This window comes from Toxoplasma gondii, chromosome XI (genome assembly GCF_000006565.2).
Source record: "Toxoplasma gondii ME49 chromosome XI, whole genome shotgun sequence".
NCBI classification, from domain to species: domain Eukaryota; phylum Apicomplexa; class Conoidasida; order Eucoccidiorida; family Sarcocystidae; genus Toxoplasma; species Toxoplasma gondii.
In genome coordinates this window covers 6,546,418-6,565,703 of record NC_031479.1, presented here as the reverse complement: position 1 = coordinate 6,565,703, position 19,286 = coordinate 6,546,418, and the positions used below count along the sequence as shown (strand labels likewise).

Sequence of the window (19,286 nt, the reverse complement as noted above, 5' to 3'; positions counted from 1 at the left end):
AGCACCTTGGCGTTTAGACAGAGAATGAAACTTATTAGGAATGACGAAGCTTCATCGCTTCTTAACGTCGCCAGCAGGTGGTTCTTCTAGAGGAGACGAGCCACGTCGCGCTGCTGTGCTATCACGGCGAAGATAAAAAGCTGGAGAGTCTGAAAAACACCACAATCACGTGTATCGAAGATAGCAAGAAAACCGCAAATTCCCTCGAACAGCTACGAACTTGATTCCGACAAGAGACGTTCAAAAGGGAGATGCCAATGGACAAACTGGTAGACTACCTGCAAAGCAAGGGGTAACCCATAAAGGAGCTGCATTTCTCCTGACGCCAGTAATCAGTTTCACGGCCAAGTCAGATGACGGGTTTCTTGACTGGATGTCGTGTCCGTGGGTTGCTGAAGAAGGTGAAATGGCGAACCCTGCAGTTTGGAGTTGGATAGGCTGCGTTCTTTGTGGCTAGGGCAGCGGAGCTCCCACTGAGGTTGTATTGGAGACTCCAGTGTGACCGCACACGCGTGGCGGATCGTTAACCACCACGCAACCGTCTTTTGACTAGAGATGATGAAAGGGAAGAAATGGAATGAACGAAGAACAAGCAAGTTAGATAACTCAGGCTGCAGTGTCGTTTTCGATCAGCAGCGTCGCATGTCTTGAGAACGGTCTGCTGGGAAAAGCCGTGCCGGAGGGTTAACGCTTCGACACCGATCGCCCCGTAAAAAAACCAGGCCCGGTCTTGTTCGATCGACAAACGCACTTTAAAACGTGTTGTAGGATAAGCACTCGGCGGGAAAATGTCAGTTACGACTTGTATGCAAATTTGCCTAGCATGTTATATGCAAAGAAACATAGGAAAGACCTCTGTTTCGGCTGCGTCCTCGGCTACCACCGCAAGTCGATGTGCGGACGGAAAAAAGAACGGTAACAGCAAAAGCTGCCGTTCTTTACGAACGGTGCAGCACTGTAGAATAGAATACAAACACACTGCAGTGAGTATTTGGGCAGATCGACTATCACGGTGACGAGGAACGTTGCCCGACGTTCCGAAATGCCACTTGCCGTTGTTAGGTTTTGTCTAGCACGACGCGTCCCAACCAGTCAGTGTGCAGGATGCAGTGTGGCGCTTTCGTCCTGTGTTCCTGTCTATCACACTTACACTTTCACTTTTCTACATGCCTGCCGCTGTTTTTAGTGTCACATTTGCCGAGTTTTGGCAATGTAAGGTGGTCATGGGGGCATACAAGACAACCCCAGCGAGCCAGAGTCCCTTGGCTCAGAAACGACAGCATAGAGGTGTACTCGGAAATCTGCTTCAAAATTCAGGGTTGCAGGAAGACGAACTATACGTTCGTTAGACGGCTTGAACTGTGCAGCCAAAGAACAACCCGAAGGATTTTGTTGTTTGCGTAACAACAGCGGGGATCGTGCAGCTAGTGCTTCATCCAGAAAAACAGTTACACAAGATGTAGCTGATATAGGTCCTCATATCGCGCCCTTTTAGCAAAAGCATCCATCGGTTCAGACAAAGTCTCGTTTGCACACTCTCAACCTATAGATCACAATCTCTTGGTTTGTAATGCACAGAGGTAAACTGGTGGCCAGGCAACGATTAAGACTACGCAAGAACTGCTGAAAGGAAGTGTGAGCATCGGTGTCACCGATTCGGTGTCCGCCGATGTATGCCGCTCTGCGATTTTTGCCGTTTCCCTTATCCAAAAGACTACTGTAGCTCTGCTGTAGCCTCGTCACTATTTCCCGCTTACTCATGTGCGCTGAAGAGAACAGAAGTCAACGGTATGACTTCCCTTTCAGAAGGCGGCACCGAAAGTGCGAGTTCCGTGTCCGTAAGATCCTGTCGTTTTCTTCTGACCACCGTTCGTGGCAGCGCAAGTCAATTTCCGCACTTCTACATAATGCAACCAATCATGGGCTAAAGCGGAGTGCTACGAACTTGGCGGCACTACCCGTCGAAACTGCCTCCACTTTGACTATCTAGCACTTATTCCCCTTTACGGTTCCCTTACTCGCCTCACGACGTGTGTTTAATTTCCCATAAGGCTACACCAATCAGCTGAAATCAGCAGCGTGTTCTGCCACGAATACCGTTTATTTCTCAAAGAAAGCTAGTATCTTGTACAATATACCAAAAAAATTAATATAATTGGTTAATTAAACTATTAAATAACGTATGTTTACTATATTTAAAACATTGTTCAGAAAGTTTATTAAAATTTAAAATGGAAAAAGTTCTTTTTTTTTAAACAGTGCAACTTTGATTTGTCACCTCTGGGCAACACGCGAAGAGATCTTGGCATCCTTTGTTGGAAGTTGCAACACTCTTGACAAAACACCACCCAGTTTACGGCTAATTAGCAGTCATCGTTTCCTCTCTTCCAGGCATCTGGCTGCCGCTGAACAGCTGGTTCGGCTGTATGGAAGATGATTATCAGACGAAGTGAATTCGTTCAGGCTGCGTTGGACTTGCAATACAAGCGCAGATTTCGAGAACTGCTCACGACAGCGCAACTTCATGAGCGAGACCGCTTCACTTTCTCCGTTGTTCGGGGAAAAATTTATGCTGAGAGCTACTACAGAGACCCCTACTGATGCAGGAGGCTCTGAGGGTTCACTACGCAGTTTCCAAATGAATCTAGTCGGGTTCAAAAACTGTAGATCCAACGAAACAGTGACAACTGTAAACATGCAGTACGATTTCATGCAGCGCGGTGGGCTCATGGCTTTAGTCATTAGCCCCCTCTCGTGCGTAGACCGCAATCAAAATTCATTTATGCATGCGACACCTTTAGTGCATCAGCAGATGGTCGTTGGCACATGGGCACACACGCACAGAATACGCAGCTAACGCGGTACATCTTGGAAGGCTGCATTAATGCCATATACCAGAAAAAGACACTGTCTGCAACGCTTCAGCCTGCAACGAAAAATATGACCACACTGGATGAAAAGTGCGCTGTTTCGTCAGTACCTGTCGGCAACGTAGCACTAATCCGTAGCTGCCTCGCTTGTATTTAAAGTGCTGACGCAACTCCTGCTTACAGCCCGGCTCCATCGCTACTATAGTTGCAATCTAACGCAGTGTGTGTCGTTGCTTGGCTTCTGAAGTGAAACCGTGTATCGTGAGGACGACTGTCGAAGAGTGGACCACCATACGGAGAAAGGGGAGGATAAGGCTGGACTGACCCCGCTCTCCTTGAGCTGCCTGTCCAGCATCAGTCAGCTTGGAGTGCTTGAGGTTGCCGGAACTGAACATACCACAGAACGTTTTTCTGTAATTCGTAAGTCAGCCGTCACCGCAAATTTACGGCCACCCACATACTCGGGTGGTCAGTGATACCTCCGTACAAAAACGTAGCTATGGAATGTTTAAAATTACACGTGGCCGAATCTCATGCTCCCTTCTCTGTAATTAATGCGTCAGAGTTAGATGGAGTTACACAAAATATCAAACCAAGCCTTCAAAATAACGCTACTGTCACATGCAGCCCGGCTAGAGGAATGTCACTGCGGTATGTTCGCCGCTTGGCATGTTCATAAACCCCGACGATTATTCGAATAGACTGAACACTAACGGTTCGTGGGAAGCTGCAAGCAGTCCAGAAATCGACTATGAGCCACAGACTGTTATTCTGAGTGGATGGTCGTGGGCCTACACGACGGACACCGGGGTATTGGGCTCAAGAGGAAAATTTTGGCGAATACGCTTGATCCTCAATGAAACTGTTTGTCGATAGGCGAGTAAAAATCCACAGCTCAGCTCCACTCCAGCGCTGCGCAATGTGCCCTCCACAAAGCGTGAAGCTTGACACTTCGCAAACAAAGTTAAGTACCGCGAGGAACGTTAAAACGGACTTCAGGATATGCCCTGACTGTCGACTGCTTTGACGACTGGCTCGGTTTTGTTTCTGTGCATGGTTATTTGTTTTCAATCAAAGGGTGCTCGTTTGCTTACATATCGTGAGCCTGATGGATGGAATGATGTCCGCTTGATCCCTACTGTCCATGCACAGATTCGTCGCCCCCAGTGAGTGGTTGGCTGTCATATACACAAACCAATCGGGAAACCACAAAACATTGTTACTTTAACAGCCAAGTGACCTACATGACGTAGTCATTCATACTACACAGACTGATCCAGACAAGCTACACGGCTGTCTACTGAGGTGCGCCGCCACAACGCCACAATATAGGGAACCTGGTGCCTGTTGTGGGATAAAAAGGCGGGCTATCAGTCATTGACAGCAGAAGTCTGCGGCTGTCCTCATACAAAGAGATATGGATCATGCGGGAAAGTTAACAGGGCAGTAATGTTACCTGGAAGAACGGCTCATTAGAGACTTGTATGAAAGAGACTGTGGCACCTCTGGAGGGAACGAAGAAAGCTCTAAAGGTCAACCGCGATGCTCGAGAGAATAGTCGGTCTGCGCCTCTTCAATAAGCTGGTCAGCCGATTTTCCTTGTTGTGGTTGTCGTCGGAAGTGCCAATAGGAGGCTGCCAGCAGAAGTCCCAGAACAGCAGCTACAGCAGCACCAAGTTTCCAGCGGTTGTTTGCAATCTGACGAGGTCGGCCTGAGCGATCCATCGACCACCCCTCCAATTCTCGATGCGTACGATCCTTAGGTAAGGCTATCTCTTCTGCTGAGTTCAGGTGATGAGAAGCGTGTTCTGTTGTGTCAGCGCCATCTTGAGGCACGTGACCTCCCTCGTCGATTGACCCCGTTTCCGCCTCAGGACTCTCTCGAAATTCTTGGCGAGGTTCAACGCCGTCCCCCGAGTTCCTTATCTCTCCGTTTGATTCAGCAATGTCTGCCACATCGAGAACAGGAATGCCTTGAGGATTAGCATCCACAGCCGTTGCCACCCCGTGAGACAGTTGCGAGGCATAACACGCTGACAACGAGAATCAACGTATTACCAAAAGAGCGCGTATCGCATAGCAGCACACAGGTAGCGGAAGGGGAGCGCTGAGCCTGCAGCCCCATCTTTAGCACGTCAGAGCCTGGAACACGCGCCAACACAAACGCTACGTACTCGCAGTCCCGTTATCTGATATATTACAAGACCGGAAGCAGAGAGAAGGCGCACCAAATGGACCTGCGGTATTGAGCATGGAATCAAAAAACAAAGGAAACCAAGGGCAGCTCAAGGGAAGGAGCGGGTTTGCTTGTATAGAGACGCTAGTCCGCCAGGTTGTACGCAACTGGTTATCGGACGGTGGGTGGTTGCACCGTGTCGACAGAACCCGTGCGTCTCTCCTATGTGCCCCCCCGGGGGGTCTCTTCTGGTCTTCCGTCCATGTGGAAAACCCTGCTGCGGCATAAGCGGTGACTATTTCCTGAGCTCTCGTGAAATCAGAACCGCCGCAACCGAAGCACACCAAGAATCGCTGCTAGGGTGGTACTGGTGCCTACTGGTCAGAGAGTGAAAGCCACACACATACGTGCATGCTGTACATCTAGAGAAACAGATTGTACCTGCGGACGAAAGAGTTATGATTGAAGAACCGTGCTGGGAACATCCTTGAAATTCAAAGCTTCTTTGATGGTTTCTGCCAACGTATATAGCTGGCAGTGTTTAATATTCTGTGAGACAATATCGGACCAAGTATACCGCCGGGGGCAGCTCGCAATGACATTCGTAGCTATCCGTTGGTGGGATCAAGCTGTGTACTACGTTATAACTGTACAAAATGACAATGCTTCTTGAGACGGGTTCCCCTACACCCTCGGACAAATCTCGCGTAGTTATGTAGTCGAACAATTATGATATCACGCCTAGCCCGGCGTCTCAGAAGCAATCCCGTCTCGTGGCCAGAAGTTGAACCCCAGCCCGAAACGCCCTTGCTCACCAAGTCATAAACCACAAACTTTCGAACCAGAAGCCGAACAAAGAAAATACCAGGCTTTTAAGCAGTATAGAAGGTGAAGGAATTTGAATATAGAACTCACTCCAATTTCTCTTCGCTCGGTGCCGTCTGCATTGATGCCGAATGCATTTGATGACACCATGCCCATGCAGTATAATCATACAAAAATGCGATTTTTGTGTAGTTTGCTGGCCACAATGAATGTTCCATGTCTGCATTGCAGCTTGCCCTTGAGTTCAGCAGCTGCACACTCCGGAATTCTCAATGATGGGAAACACTGGATTGCAGGAAGACAGAGCACGCAAATTCCACGCGGTTATTCCAATAGTGTTTGTGGGTTTTTCATGAATACAATACGCCTGCTCACTCTAGCAGTCGAAACTTGTTAGTGAGGCGACGTTATCGTCCTCTCATGATGCGTAGAATGAACGAACCCACGAACTGTCCATACGACGCGTGAAAAGAAAACCATCGCTTATGTTGCCTAGTGCCATTGCTGGGGTGCCATTGCCCAGATTCTGTTCACGGTTGTTTTCGTCCCGATCGCCAAAGCTACCATTGCAATATGAGCTGGCTAACGAACGCCGACGTATTAAGCTCATGCCGCAGCACTGTTACGGTCATTCAAAACCTGATTTGTATGGCTTCGTTTGAGAACAATACGTGGAATGCAAACACCTGCACTGTGGTTTACCCTTCATGAACACTCCTACACGACAGCTTTCTTCTGTCGGCGTTCTAGTCTCTGCCTAGGGCTCGTCGAAATCAGTTTCAAAAAAATTGATACCCTCAGCTGCCGTGTCATCTAGAAATGCGTACGGCCCCTCTCTATTGTCAAGCTCCCCGCGTAAAGGATATTCCGGGAACAGGCTTTTGTGCATGGCTGCAACGTTATGCATACCGTTAAGCAAACGCCGGATGTAATCTGCACTGTAGTGTTGAGGCAACGTTCTCGTCTCGAGCAACGGCCAGAAAAGCTGAAAATATGCCGACAAAAGAACTCTGGTGTGCTTCCCACTTTGGAGCAAATCGCGGTGCTGCAGTACCGCACGAACGCGTCTGCACCGATCCTGTGGAAACAACCGAAACAAGGCGGGAGTGCACACGTCAGCGAGGTTACCAAATATCACTAAAAGGCACCGGACCGCCAGTTCTCGCGATTGCTGGCGAAGAAAACGATACGATGGATGGGGATTTTCTTGGCATAGGCCTGCTGTTGTCCGCGGGTCGCTTTCAGTTCGTTCCTCCTGAGGAAACCGTCAACACACAAAGAACTGAGTCCCGAATCCGACACTATCTATCTTGACCCGCTGTGGCGTTCAGGACGCCCACGCCACCGAAAGAGTACGACGGACCTATTTTGGGGTCTTCCCAAGGCGTGCACGAAACATCTAGTACTCAGTTTACATACCGTTTCCTCACGTCTGAAAAATAACATCAACAAGCCACTCTAGTTGCCATGTGGTGACATGCTTCACTCGGTATTTTGTGGCGCACACGTGTGAGAAACAACACAACACTGCGGCCAAGAGACCTCTCCTCACCTGTCTAGTCAATGGAGACCGTCTGTCCTCGAGCTCTTCAGCGTTTTGGGGTCTCCTCTGACTACATCCTCTGGTGCTTGCACTTTCGGTCGGCACTTGTTGGTACCTAACAGTGATGGGTTCAGAGAACGATACATAGCTAACTTGCTTGCTTTTCTCGTCGGTCCTACAACCACCTTCTCCTGGCAATCCTTTCTCGTTCGTCGAAACCTGGTTTTTCCTGCGTAAGCTGCTCCTTCCTGATTCTCCGCGAGATGTTTGATTTCCAGGCTTTGGGGACTGATGCAACTCTTGACCGGCAAACGTGTTTGAATGAACGCTCCTAGCGGGATCTGCTCGACGCTGCGACCGTCGCAGATGAGGCAGAGCTGTAGTTCTTGCGCGGGTCTCGCTACCAAACTGCAACGCCACACACTGCCACAACTAATATGTGAGTGGTACTTACATCTATTGTTCCACTTCCGCACCACGATGGATGGCCATTTGATACCGTCTTGCTGTCACAGGACCTCAGCCAAAGTTATATTCACAACGAGGAACTGCTGGGGCGCCCACATTCATTCTGCTCCCCTGTTTTTCCTCGAAAGGCGGCAAGTCCTGAAGTGGAACGCCTTTCTGCGTCACGTCTATGCCCAAAGGTAGAGTGATGCGAGTTCCCACACGGATAAGCAGAATTAAAAAAGTGACTTTGCTGCACACTCTCAGAGTAAAGCGCTTGGATCCACTCGACAAGATGTACAGAGAATGAACGCATTCAGACAAAATTTTTCCCCTTACAGATACAGTGTCTGTGTGGTGGCTGGTTTCATCCTGTCTCGCGTGTATGCCTGGGGTAGCAAAAGTCAAGTTCTTGTTGTCTGATGCTGTCTTCTGGCCGTTTCCTCCGTATGGAGACTTCAATCGAAGTGTCCTCCGGCAGCGAATTGCACGATCGAAAGCAGCCTCCAGGCTATCGTAACAAATGGGAAAGTAGCGCCTATTCGACTCCACGCTCACAACCTAGGATCGGTTTGGAAGAGAAAAGCTAATCTGCTTCTCGTTTTCAAGTATTGATCGCTCTCGCTCAAGGATCTGCATGAACGAAAAAACGCAGGGACCTCCTTGGAGGTCACGAAATCAGCAGCATCCGCTGACAGTCTGTGTTACGCATCCTCCGTCCAACACTCGTAACAAACGCAGGAGGAGTGCCTGCGTGCCCCATCGAGCTGAACTGTGCAACCGGATACATTACCAGTATCCTGTCTCGAAGGCTCCGTGGGTCCTGCAGTCCATTGCTTAAAGCCGGATATCACACTCTCATGTGCCGGTACCGGGTAAGCATCCGGAATGCAAAAGGTAAAGATCTCTGGAGAGGAACAAAACGTCAAAACTGTTCTCTTCCCACCAACGTACAGTTCACTTAACGCGTTGTGTGTCTCATAAGCATTTCTTCTTGGATAAGACAACTTACCTCAGCGTCAAGAAGATTTGTCTCAATGTCCCCAGCGTTGACTCCATGTCCGTTTGACGGCACTTGCAGCCCTTCCGTCTCACCAGGTTGAATCCCCAGAATGCCTCTGTTTCTTTGTGGGTGCTGCGTCTGTTCCAAGGAGCCCTCTGGTCGAGTGGTCGCGGAGAGACTCCGCGGGTGGTCTGCTGTTGGGGGGTTTTCTGTTTCTGTGGGAGAAAGCCGGTTCGCTCCTTGATCACTCGACCCGGAGGTATCTTGGCATTCCCCTTGCTTGCGCTGTTCCGGCACCAGCTGAGGCACCGAGTCCCAGTCGGACGCGCCGGCTTCGACAGAGCCACAGAAGCTACGGCATGCATGAAACGCTTTCAGCATGGAGCCTTCATACTGGGTAGGATCAAAAATCCGAACTCGCTCTTTCGGACGCACAGGGTCACGTTGTGTTGCCTCTGGACTCTCATGCGAACTGTAGACGGCAAACCAGCTACAACAAACACGCACAAGAGTCAGTGAAAGCGGAACATAAGTCGCAGAAAGTGACTCTTTTGGTGTCACTGTCTCCATCACACAAATTGTTCATCAAAACACAAGAGAAAAAACAGTCTTTTCTCTATTGGCTGTCGTGGACATCGACTCACATCTCCATCGCACCCGTTTCTTAGAACGAATCAATTGCCGTGTGTCCCGAGACGGATCTACGGACTACAGCCTTTGCCTGAACGAAACCGCCTTCAACTCGGGTTACCGTGGCTGGAGCCATCCCTCACCGCTTCGACGCGAAATCGAAGTGGACGCCTGCAGGTAGCGTGCTCCGGAGCTTGTTCAGCGTTTCCGCAGACGCTGTCACCAGGGCCTGTTGCATGCTTTCATCGTCCAAGACCATAATCTCGGTAGATGCAGAAGAAGCAGAGCCCTCGCTACCCTGGGGAAACATGAGGGGACTTGTCGCTGCTCTTAGTGGACCACTGTCTTCACTCCCTGTCGTGCTGGCTGCAGTAGATTCACCAGCCGAGGTGCCTCCCTCGCCATGTGAAGCTGCTGGTGCCTGCAAAATCGAACACAACGCCATACATTGCGTTAGTTTCTTCTTTGTCAAGTGAGTTCGGCACCTCATCCCGTGGTCCGTCCTCGCCTCCTTGAAGGCTGTATCCACGGCGAAGTGGCAGAAATGCTTGCATCACTTCCCTTGAATTTCGGAGAGCTGTTCTTGGTGTGTGACATCCCTGGGAATTTTAATGGCTCGCCTTACGCCAATATTGCACCTTACCAAAGAGGCGAAAAATCTTACATGGGATCTGTCCTCGTCAGCCTGCAGCCTTTCTGCTTCATATGCCTCGTCATTTATCCCTTCCAGCTCCTCATCGATTTGACTTAGGGAGAAGGATGCGATAGACAACACCGAGCACGCTGAGCCTCCTTGGTCTTTCTCCCTATTGCAGCTAGCCGAAGCAGACCGGATTCCTCGGGAGGTCGTCTCCACCTTTTGTTGCGACAATTCCTGAGAGTCAAACTCGCAGCTAATTCTCCCGTTGTACAAAATTAAGTGGATTCACAGCTCACTGCCCTCATCACACGTCTGGTTTTATTCTGGGCGGCTCTGCGCAGAATCCAATTCCGCTTCGCTCTTACACCCATGTGACACGCGGGCCTCATAGTTGGATATCCACCCGCATAGGAAGTCGTTCTACACACATGCCTCACGACACGATATGCACTAGTTGTCAGACTATTTATGGTACACAGCCAAAAAACGCAGTAGCGAGTTAATCTGGTTCCCTGCGGGAACCGCTGGACGAATGAAACAAACGGAGTGACAGGTTGACCGTCTTCAGAACGCAAACAGGAAATTACAGGGTAGTCCAGCCTAGCCAATCTAGAATTGCGGATGTGCTTCGAACGTCAATTCTAACCCGGAGTACCTCCCGATGGCCAGCTCTATCACTGCGAAGCGAACTTACAGGTTTGTTCCGGCTTCCGTGACCGAAACCACTTGGACTGGAACGGTTTTGGAATCCGTCTGTTTTGCTTATACTGCCCTCGGCAGCCGTTGCCCAGCAAATCGTGTTCGACGTAGACCTTTCAGGCGTTTGCAGCTCAGCACCTTCTAAAACGTGAGCCCCTTCCGAGTCATTTTTTGTCGATTCTGCCGAATCCCCACTTTTAACTTCTGCCTGAGCTGCGGTGGCTCGCGTGCTCAACGTGCGAGGGGGTTGAACAGGTACAGGCGGTTTTTCAGGGCATGCGTCCTCTGATAACATGCCTGGTGAACTGGTGCAGCCAGCTGCCTCAGAAATTCGTGGTCGTAAGGCTCCAACCGCACGAATTCCAGCAGCTGCATCATTTTCCAGACCGCGCCGCGTGGCCACAGCAAGTTCGTAGGCTCGATCGAAGCCGTACTTATAGACAGGGAAGTAGACTTTCTTCAGTCCTGCTCTCTTTGCAACCCACCGTCTAAAAAAGCGATCAAAACACACGCCCTCGACTTTGGGTTTGAGTCGGGCGAGCTGTAACCATTCCTCATTTTTAGTCTCGTTGTCCTGTGGCTCATTTGCTTCCGGGGCGACTGCTGTCCTCTTCCGCTCCTGCCGATCGCCTCCGTTTCGTAGAGAAGGTGGAGAATCACCACGCCTTTGGTAGCTCGCAGAAGGATTTTCGTCTCTTGGTGCTACCACTTGGCTTGATGATTCGACAGATATGGAAGCAACAGGACGTGGATAATCTATCCCGCCTACCCCGCTATCCCGATGTACTGCTGGAGCTGATTCCTCGTTCCCAGACGGTTCTATAGGCGCCGGCATCGACAGAAAAGCGAAGGCGCGTCCAGTCTGCGTCGGAGCACAATCCAGCAACATCGCGGAATCGTGGTTTACCGGATCGCCTCCCTTTTCGATTATCGAGTCAAGCGAGTGTCGAAGACGTTTTGACTGATCCGCGTTGGCACCCACCTCATTTGCGCCACTGTCTTCCGCGCTTGATCTCTTACAGCGCCGCGACAACATGATGGTGAGTAAGAATCAGAAAGCGAAACGAACTAGAAAAACAGCTGAGGAGACCACTTCAAGCTCCCGTTTCGTTGAAATCAAAGGCCAAACGGGAAAATCGGGACGGGACAACCATCGCTTCCCGATCGCATTGACGTCTCGAGAGATACGAAGCAAGAGTGATGAATGGGCATCGGGGCAGCTACAAAACCATCCAATGGAGCATTCGAATGCTTGCCTCCTCGTGGAGGTTTAGAAACGACAAAAGCCTTCACCGCAAGAGCGACTCTCCATCGCGAGCTCTCTCAGACTATGAACAACAAAGGTGTAAAAGCGGAGGAAGGAACATGCCGCCACATAATGTCAAAACTCCGTTCAGCACCAGTAGAAGATCTCAATGAGAACTTAAGAAGACAAAAATATCTTTTTATGATGACCCAACAGACGTTCGAATAGAATATATTGTCTCAGCGAGATGTCTGTTGTTCCGCCTCTACACACGCATGTCTAGCAAGCTATCTCACTGCCACCGTATTGAGCCCCCCATACTACTGAGAACTTGAAGAAAAATTCATATGAAAAAATTCTGCTCACTTCTGGTGTGTGACCCAGGACAGCCAGACCCTACGCTGCTGGAGAGCATCCGCGCGCTACATCTGAGCGACTATCCGCGGAAAGGACTGCGTCCCTTAATGAAACACACGTGCGCTCAATCGTAAAAATGAATACAGGTGGGTCGCAGATACTTATACATTGAGAAACACGTCTCACTTGGGATGCGGCAAACAACACAAAAGTACAGGAACCACCATGTCTGCAGAAATACACCTACACTCAGGCCACCAGTAGCACAAATAACAGGTGACCCGACGTAAGAACAGAGAAATGACGACAGATCAAAGTGCGTGAGAGACGAAAAACATCCTAGGATAACTTCTGTGACGTATGTGAGAAGTTTGTGCGTGAGTTTTCAAGACGCACACTGCACCGGTTCCTTCCGGGCAGCAGACTGCCGAATCACCTTAGTCAGGAACTTCCCGCTGTTCGAGCTGGAAATTTTAAAAAGGACTATCAAACAGCCAACTAAAATACCTGTGTGGTGTGTTGCCGAGCAACGAAAAAGAAAATCGGTTAACACGGCGAAGAGCATCAATTGAGAATCTTGGCGCGTTACATGGCCGGGGCTCTGTTTACTCGCGAGACTGCCCAGGCGTGGCAAGGGCAGTGGGGCGGCGACATCCGAAAAAAAAAGACGAACCTCGTCCGGTTACGAAACATGGCCCTAGAAAGTGTTCGGTTTGTTTTTCATGGGTCGGACTGTCTGTTAGCATCAACGAGTGGCGGGTCTGTCCTCAGGTGTACCCGCCGCGAAACTAACGTCGACTGACGGTACTGCTCCCCATATACCCTGTCCAACACAGGGTAACACGACAAGGGATCTCGCCCTGAAGCCAATAGAACACGCACAACAAGGATGGGCTGGCTGAAGGAGGTTTGTCGCCTCTGTCAAAGCTATAGACCGCATTGAAAATAAAACAAGGTGGCGACGGCCAAAATTGCACGAAATAGTGAAGCGGCATTTCCCTGCCGGATCCGCGCCAGTCCCGGAGCTCCCCGACACGGCTGTGGGTGGGGGCAGCCTGTCTCGCCGCAGTAGTCAAATGCAGGGCCGCAGGCGAGATCGGGGCTCCACCGTTTCCATAAAAGGAACTCAGGAGTTCGCTGCAGAATGTCATATTAGTAATCTTCGTATCCGGATGTCAACATGTCCAGGGACACAGCAGAAGTGCTCTAAAGTGAGCCAATCCGGAAATGTGAGATAGTGAAGAGCGGTACACAGACACCCAGATCTGAGCTGGCGCACGCGAGAGTTTCTGGCTTCATCGCGGCGTAGCTACAAAGTCGTTAGAGTCGTCCTCAAGGACTGAACAATGTCCCGAAAATAAGATAGCTTTCCTCTTCCTGTGATTATATACATGTGTAGCTTCTTGATGTGCCCACTCGAGTCCTCTGTTGCCAACTTTCGAGGCCAGGCTTACAGGGGGATTTCATGGTTGACCCAACCCGAGAGGTACTGTGAGTGCAATGGTCAGCGTCCGCCTATTGTTTCTCCTCAGCAGCTGTTGTCATCAGCGGTAAGTTCCGCCGACGCAGCTGGTAGCAATGTCTGTCGGAAGTAAATGAGGCGGTTACCGTCTTCACTGGAAGTTAGTCACTCACACACACAGGTCTGAACCCTAAATTTGCGCATCGGACTTGGCACATCCTACAGAGGGTGGTGCTCGCACCGCGATCGCTCGCCTGCGCCGTCTGTTTCCACCTCGATTAGTTCACCGGTCTGGTAGATTGCAGCTGACGGGTACAGCACGGTACGAAGAGATGTTCATACTCCATTTTTCATTCTGTGAAGTTGTGTTCCAAGAACTGACGCGATCTCCAGTCCTGCGCCGGAGATATTACCACTTCCACAACGGTGGAACTGAACCTGCTAACATGTAAGTAATAGTTTTCTCTGCAGGTTAACACCAGGAAAAACAGTTATCCATATGTTACGCCTCGAACGAAGCGGTCGTGCCTGTTAATCTGCTTTAGTTTGCTAGCAGAATTAGTGGCGAAACGGTTTTTTTCTGGAAAAATGTGAAGTAGGTCGCCTGCGTGTTGTAGGGCACCATCGGGCGGCATGCCTAGCCTGCTGATCGCGCAGAAAATAGAGACGCAGTGCCACACACACCATCACGATGTCAAGTCCCTGTATCATAAAAATGAAAAAGGTCACACGCACAGATGTGGCATCTTGGAAAGGACGAAGTCCGATTGTTGTTGGTTGACAACGTATGTCTCACCGGACGGGACACATGCCGATCTGCATAATGAAGCATTTACCAGGGCAACAACAGCGAACAGAAGCTGCATAAATATTTGCATTTGCATCACCCAATGCGGAAAACGCGATACCGAAAACTGGTTGTTGAGGGAAAAAGTACTGGCACCTTCACACCTTCTTAGAAGAGCTCCGTACCATTTCCGCGTCAAAGCAGAGAGACATGCGCGATGCGCAGCGTCACCAGCGTGAGCGTCGATCCGAACAGATCAACTTAAAAAAACGCTTCTCTGGGCCCATTGAGCATGCACCATTTTTCTCAGTTGCGCCTACTTCCTTCAGAATTATCAGTGGCTACCCCCCCCCCCCGCGCACCTCGATTTCATCTTTCTGTGCAGTTGATGAAAATCCGCTCTCAAAGTTGACTCGTCTAATACCGGGTGCTGCTACAGAAGGCCGCGACCCGGGCCACCGGCGAAGAGACCGATTCATGTTTTACCGGCGCGACTGTCTACACACCGCTTTCACCTGAGTCGGAAGCTGGTGTTATCCCGGAAAACAAAGATCGAAAACTTTAGCTTGAGGTTGCCTACTCGTTTCGTTGGCTGCTGCAAACAGTGTCTGCCTCAGAACCGTCAATACGCCCTAACTAGAGAGCAAAAGCTTCGGGAGTTGTGTATAGCCAAAAGGTTTTTCACGTGTGTCAGCTCGCAATGGATGACTTATGCATCGAAAAAATTTTGGACGGCCCATTGACTTGGATGAACCTGCAGGTAACTAGCAACTCGTTTCCGTCAGTGTTTTGCAGGCACATCGCTCTGCCGATGCCGCAGCACAGGGATAAACCGGCAACACTCTTTGTAAGAGACACGATAGTACCGCCCGACAGCAATGTCTCTGCGTCTCAGTCACTTCGCAGACCTCGTTGTTTCCTATGTCCTCATAACAAAAGAATAGCTCCTCCTCATTCCACTTGCACATCATCATGGTGCACCAATGCCAAGAAGCTCAATCAAGGGGCTCTGCTCTCGGTAGCGGCGTGGCCCAATACTATCGTTAACGAGGGAGGGATGAACTGTTTTTCTACTTCCTGTGACATTCTGGAGGTGGAGGACTTCAAGGGAGCAGAAAGGGAGAGTTAAATGTTACCCTTTGTTACGCAAGCTTTGTTTCACGCATCTGTTCGCAGAACACCTTGCGGCAAGTAGTTCGCTCTCTGATGGCGTCATTGAACTCAATTGAGAAGCGAATGTGCTCGGAGTCTCAGTTAAGCGCTGCAGAACGACGCATCGACGACTTGAAGAACCATGTCTTGTCACTCCCGACGCACTCGGACTTGCACTCGATGGTGGAGCTTACGAATCAACGCACACAGGAAGTACGGTCCATGCTGCTTGAAACATCTGGCAAGCTGCACGTCGCAGCTGAACATCAAGCAAATCTGGAACTGCGTCTAAAAATCTGTGAGGAAAGTCTAGAGGAAAGAGAGCGGAGTTTGAGCCGCGCCATTCATGGTCAAAAGAGCCGTGTGGACGATGCTCTACAGAAGCAGTGGCAGACTGTCAAGAACCTGGAAGAACCCGTTCGCAGCGTGCAAAGCGAAGTCGGGGTGCAGTCGTCTTCCGACGAAGGTAAAGAGAGATTTTTGATCCACTGCTCTCATTTATTACGTAGACCAGCGTTGACGGCATCGACTCAGAAGCAAGAGGCCGAGGGTAATCCGCACTCTGGATCAAGTCCTCCTCCTGTATACGGTCGTCGAGGCAGCAGCCGTACTCTACCCCTCCCTATCTCTTCTCTGGTGTACCGCAGACCCGCGGTAGGTGAACTGACGTCAGCTAAGGCAGGTTTTGCCTCTCTGTTGCGTGAGCGAAGGTGTCGATGTATACCATTTTCTGCATCGTGCCCTAATCTGCGCTACCCACACAGAAGGAGCATCACCTGCCTGGCTTCCCGTTGTACCGTGCAACACGGGTCCGACTGCCTCGATTCATCGGGACTCAGTCTCTGCTCACGCCCTTGCTGTAGGAACGATCTGAATACAACTGCGAGAAGGCATTTTGTCTGTGCGCGAGAAGCTCCGCTGCCCGTGGAGGAAAATCACCCAAATTCGGTAGGGACTCAGTGGTTACTTCAGAGAGAACATGACGAACCCCTTCGGGGTCTGGGGCAGCGTATGCTGCAGACTTTGCAACACGAGCGTATTGCTAAGGCCGATCCCGGTGTTGACAGAAATGAATTAGGACAGCGGAGTCATGTGGAGTCGGTACCGAATCTAAAGACAGTTTCCCTCACTCTTAACGCTGTTCCGAAGCAGGTGGCAGCGAAAGAGGATGCCACAACAGTTCGACGACTGCCGGCAGCACTGACAGATTCTCCGTGCATATCAGCGGCTGATCGAGCATCTGTTGGCTATCTAAAGAAGCTGACAAAGCGCCTTGTGCCATTGCACCAGTTTGAGAAACTAGAGGCGGAATTCGACAGCTGCGCCGGAAAGCTCAAAGAGGCCGTGGCACGGATCGAACGAAAATACACAGTTCTCTCTCAAGCTCTTCAATCGAAAGTTCGTGCTCGGGTCAACAGCCTTTCAGAAGCTCTGAAAAAAGAGTTTCTGCGAACACATGACGTTTCCATGAGGTCCTTGCAACAGCAGTTTCGCGCTCTAGCGAGCGATGTGAAGGAATTGAAGCTGATAGTACTGCCGTTCCCAAATCTGAAGCGCAGTTCCGTAGATCATAACTTCTTGATCCGCAAACCCCCATGTGACCCCGTGGAGGCTTTTCAACCTGAAACACCTGAAATCACTTCTCGCTTTCGCGAGACTGGTGACTGTTTCTCCAACTGCCTGTTCGTTGTTGACTCTCCTGTGCCCTCGAACGAGAAGGACGAACAGCATAGCGTTGGACAGGGCTCAGGAAGGGAACCCACACCCCGTACATCAGTCAGACAACAGAACGCGCCATCAAGTGTTCCCTGCGATAGTCAATACAATGCTTTCCGCGGGAGAAGGCAGCTTTCAACAAGGAGCAACAATGTTGCCCCACCTGCTGCAAAACACACTGTTACCTTTCCCTGCGTCGTGCAACAGCTTACATGTATGCGACAGCGTCTGGAAAAAACGGAAGAACACGTGCACGAGTTGCAGAGGGTCCAAGAAGCGTGTGTGGCTACTCTTGAAGCGGGCAGGTCCGACATAGCGGAACTGCAACTCGCTATGGAAGCAACGGAGAACAAATTTGCTCAGCAATTGATAGCATGCAAGAGGGACCTAGGGCAAGCTGCGGCTTCTGAGCAAGCCAGAGCTCTACGAGACGTCCAGAAGCATTTAGCGGAAACAATGGGGAAGTGCTTGGAAGCACACGGCCAGATCGAGAACAAAAAACTGGTACAACTGCACCACTTTCGGCAAAGGGCCGACGAACAAGGCACACATTATGCGAAAGTAGTCAAACACTTGGAAGAAAAGCTCACACAGTTGGAAACACTCGGAGACAGAGTGGCAAAACAGTGCGAGGAAGCGACAGCTAAGACAGACAGACTGTGCCACGAAACCATGATGCAGCGGAAGGCCTGTCAAATGATGCAAGTCCAAATGCACCGTAGCCAACAACAGCTTCAAATCGGCCTTCTCAGGCTAGCAGAGGAATGCAAGGGCGACAGCCAACACCTGAAAGCTGAGCAAATTCACACTAGAACAGAGCTGCAAGCGGCCCTGGTCGACTTCCGTGTCCTGCGAGAACAACAGCAGGACAATCAAGATCAGCTCAAGCAGCTCCAAGACCGATGCGCGGCAGGTGCTGTTTCTCCAGTTGAAGACACCGTCGCGAAGCTCTCTGTCAAGGTGGAGTGGTTGAAGGCGGAACTGCAGAAGCTACTCCTTTCGGACACACGCAGGCTGCACGAGCGGACAGAGTCTCTGGAGCCAATAGAAGAACTACTGAACTCGTCGTTCCCAACGCAGAACCGACGCTCAGAGGTAGAGGTGTTCAGAGCACAGCCAGCCTTTACGCGTTCGGCAAACACGGGACCACTTCCCAAAGTGGCGAAAAGCGATAAAGCCACCGAGCGAGAGGATTGTAGATTGCAGGAGCAGCGACACAATGTGAGACGCCTGCGTACTGACGAAGCTTCTCGACAGGCTCTGACTTCTACAGTTGGAGATCCCGCCAATGTTTCTGAGACCAGTGATGCAGAAAACTGCGTTGGGCGATGGATCTGAGGGTCGGGTGCTCGACGGCGTGCGCCAGATGGAGTGAGTAGCATGTGTCTCAAGGTACTGGCTTCTTTGAAAACTAGCAAAGAAGGAAATACTGATGGGAGTCAATTGGGGCTGACGCAAATAGAGGTTGATGACACCGCTTTAGGCTGCGCCCTTCTATCGCGCCACTGCCGCAACTTCATGGTTGAGGGAAAAGGGTGTAACACTGTCACTCCTTCTATGCATGCGTCAGACAAATTTGGACCTGCAAATCGACCTCCCCCATCCAGCGCCAGCAGCCAGGCGACTGAAGCGGTGATCAGGCTTGTTGTATGGGATGAAGAAGCCACGAATAGCTGCGCGGACGCCTTCCACTGGCAACAGATGACGCAGTGCGTAGACGTTCTTTCTCCTGG

The 19,286-nt window shown here is 50.6% G+C and overlaps 2 protein-coding genes across 2 annotated transcripts; one reads left to right on the top strand and one right to left on the bottom strand.

The window, feature by feature from the left end:
- Positions 1–2,532: 2,532 nt before the first annotated feature.
- TGME49_215895 (AP2 domain-containing protein) lies at positions 2,533–15,002 on the bottom strand. Its single transcript, XM_018779702.1, has 8 exons — positions 10,829–15,002; positions 10,159–10,368; positions 9,638–9,915; positions 8,874–9,354; positions 7,424–7,822; positions 4,327–7,126; positions 3,965–4,048; positions 2,533–3,257 (listed from the first exon to the last, which is right to left on the bottom strand). The coding sequence occupies exons 1-6, from the start codon at positions 11,867–11,869 to the stop codon at positions 6,629–6,631; spliced, it is 2,907 nt and encodes a 968-aa protein (XP_018635216.1). The 5' UTR covers positions 11,870–15,002; the 3' UTR covers positions 2,533–3,257; positions 3,965–4,048; positions 4,327–6,628.
- An 889-nt stretch (positions 15,003–15,891) lies between these two features.
- TGME49_215900 (hypothetical protein) lies at positions 15,892–18,891 on the top strand (the record flags this gene model as incomplete). The annotated part of the gene is made up of 1 exon (XM_002370859.2): positions 15,892–18,891. One exon carries the CDS (start codon positions 15,892–15,894, stop codon positions 18,889–18,891), a length of 3,000 nt encoding a protein of 999 aa, XP_002370900.2.
- Between the last annotated feature and the right edge of the window lie 395 nt (positions 18,892–19,286).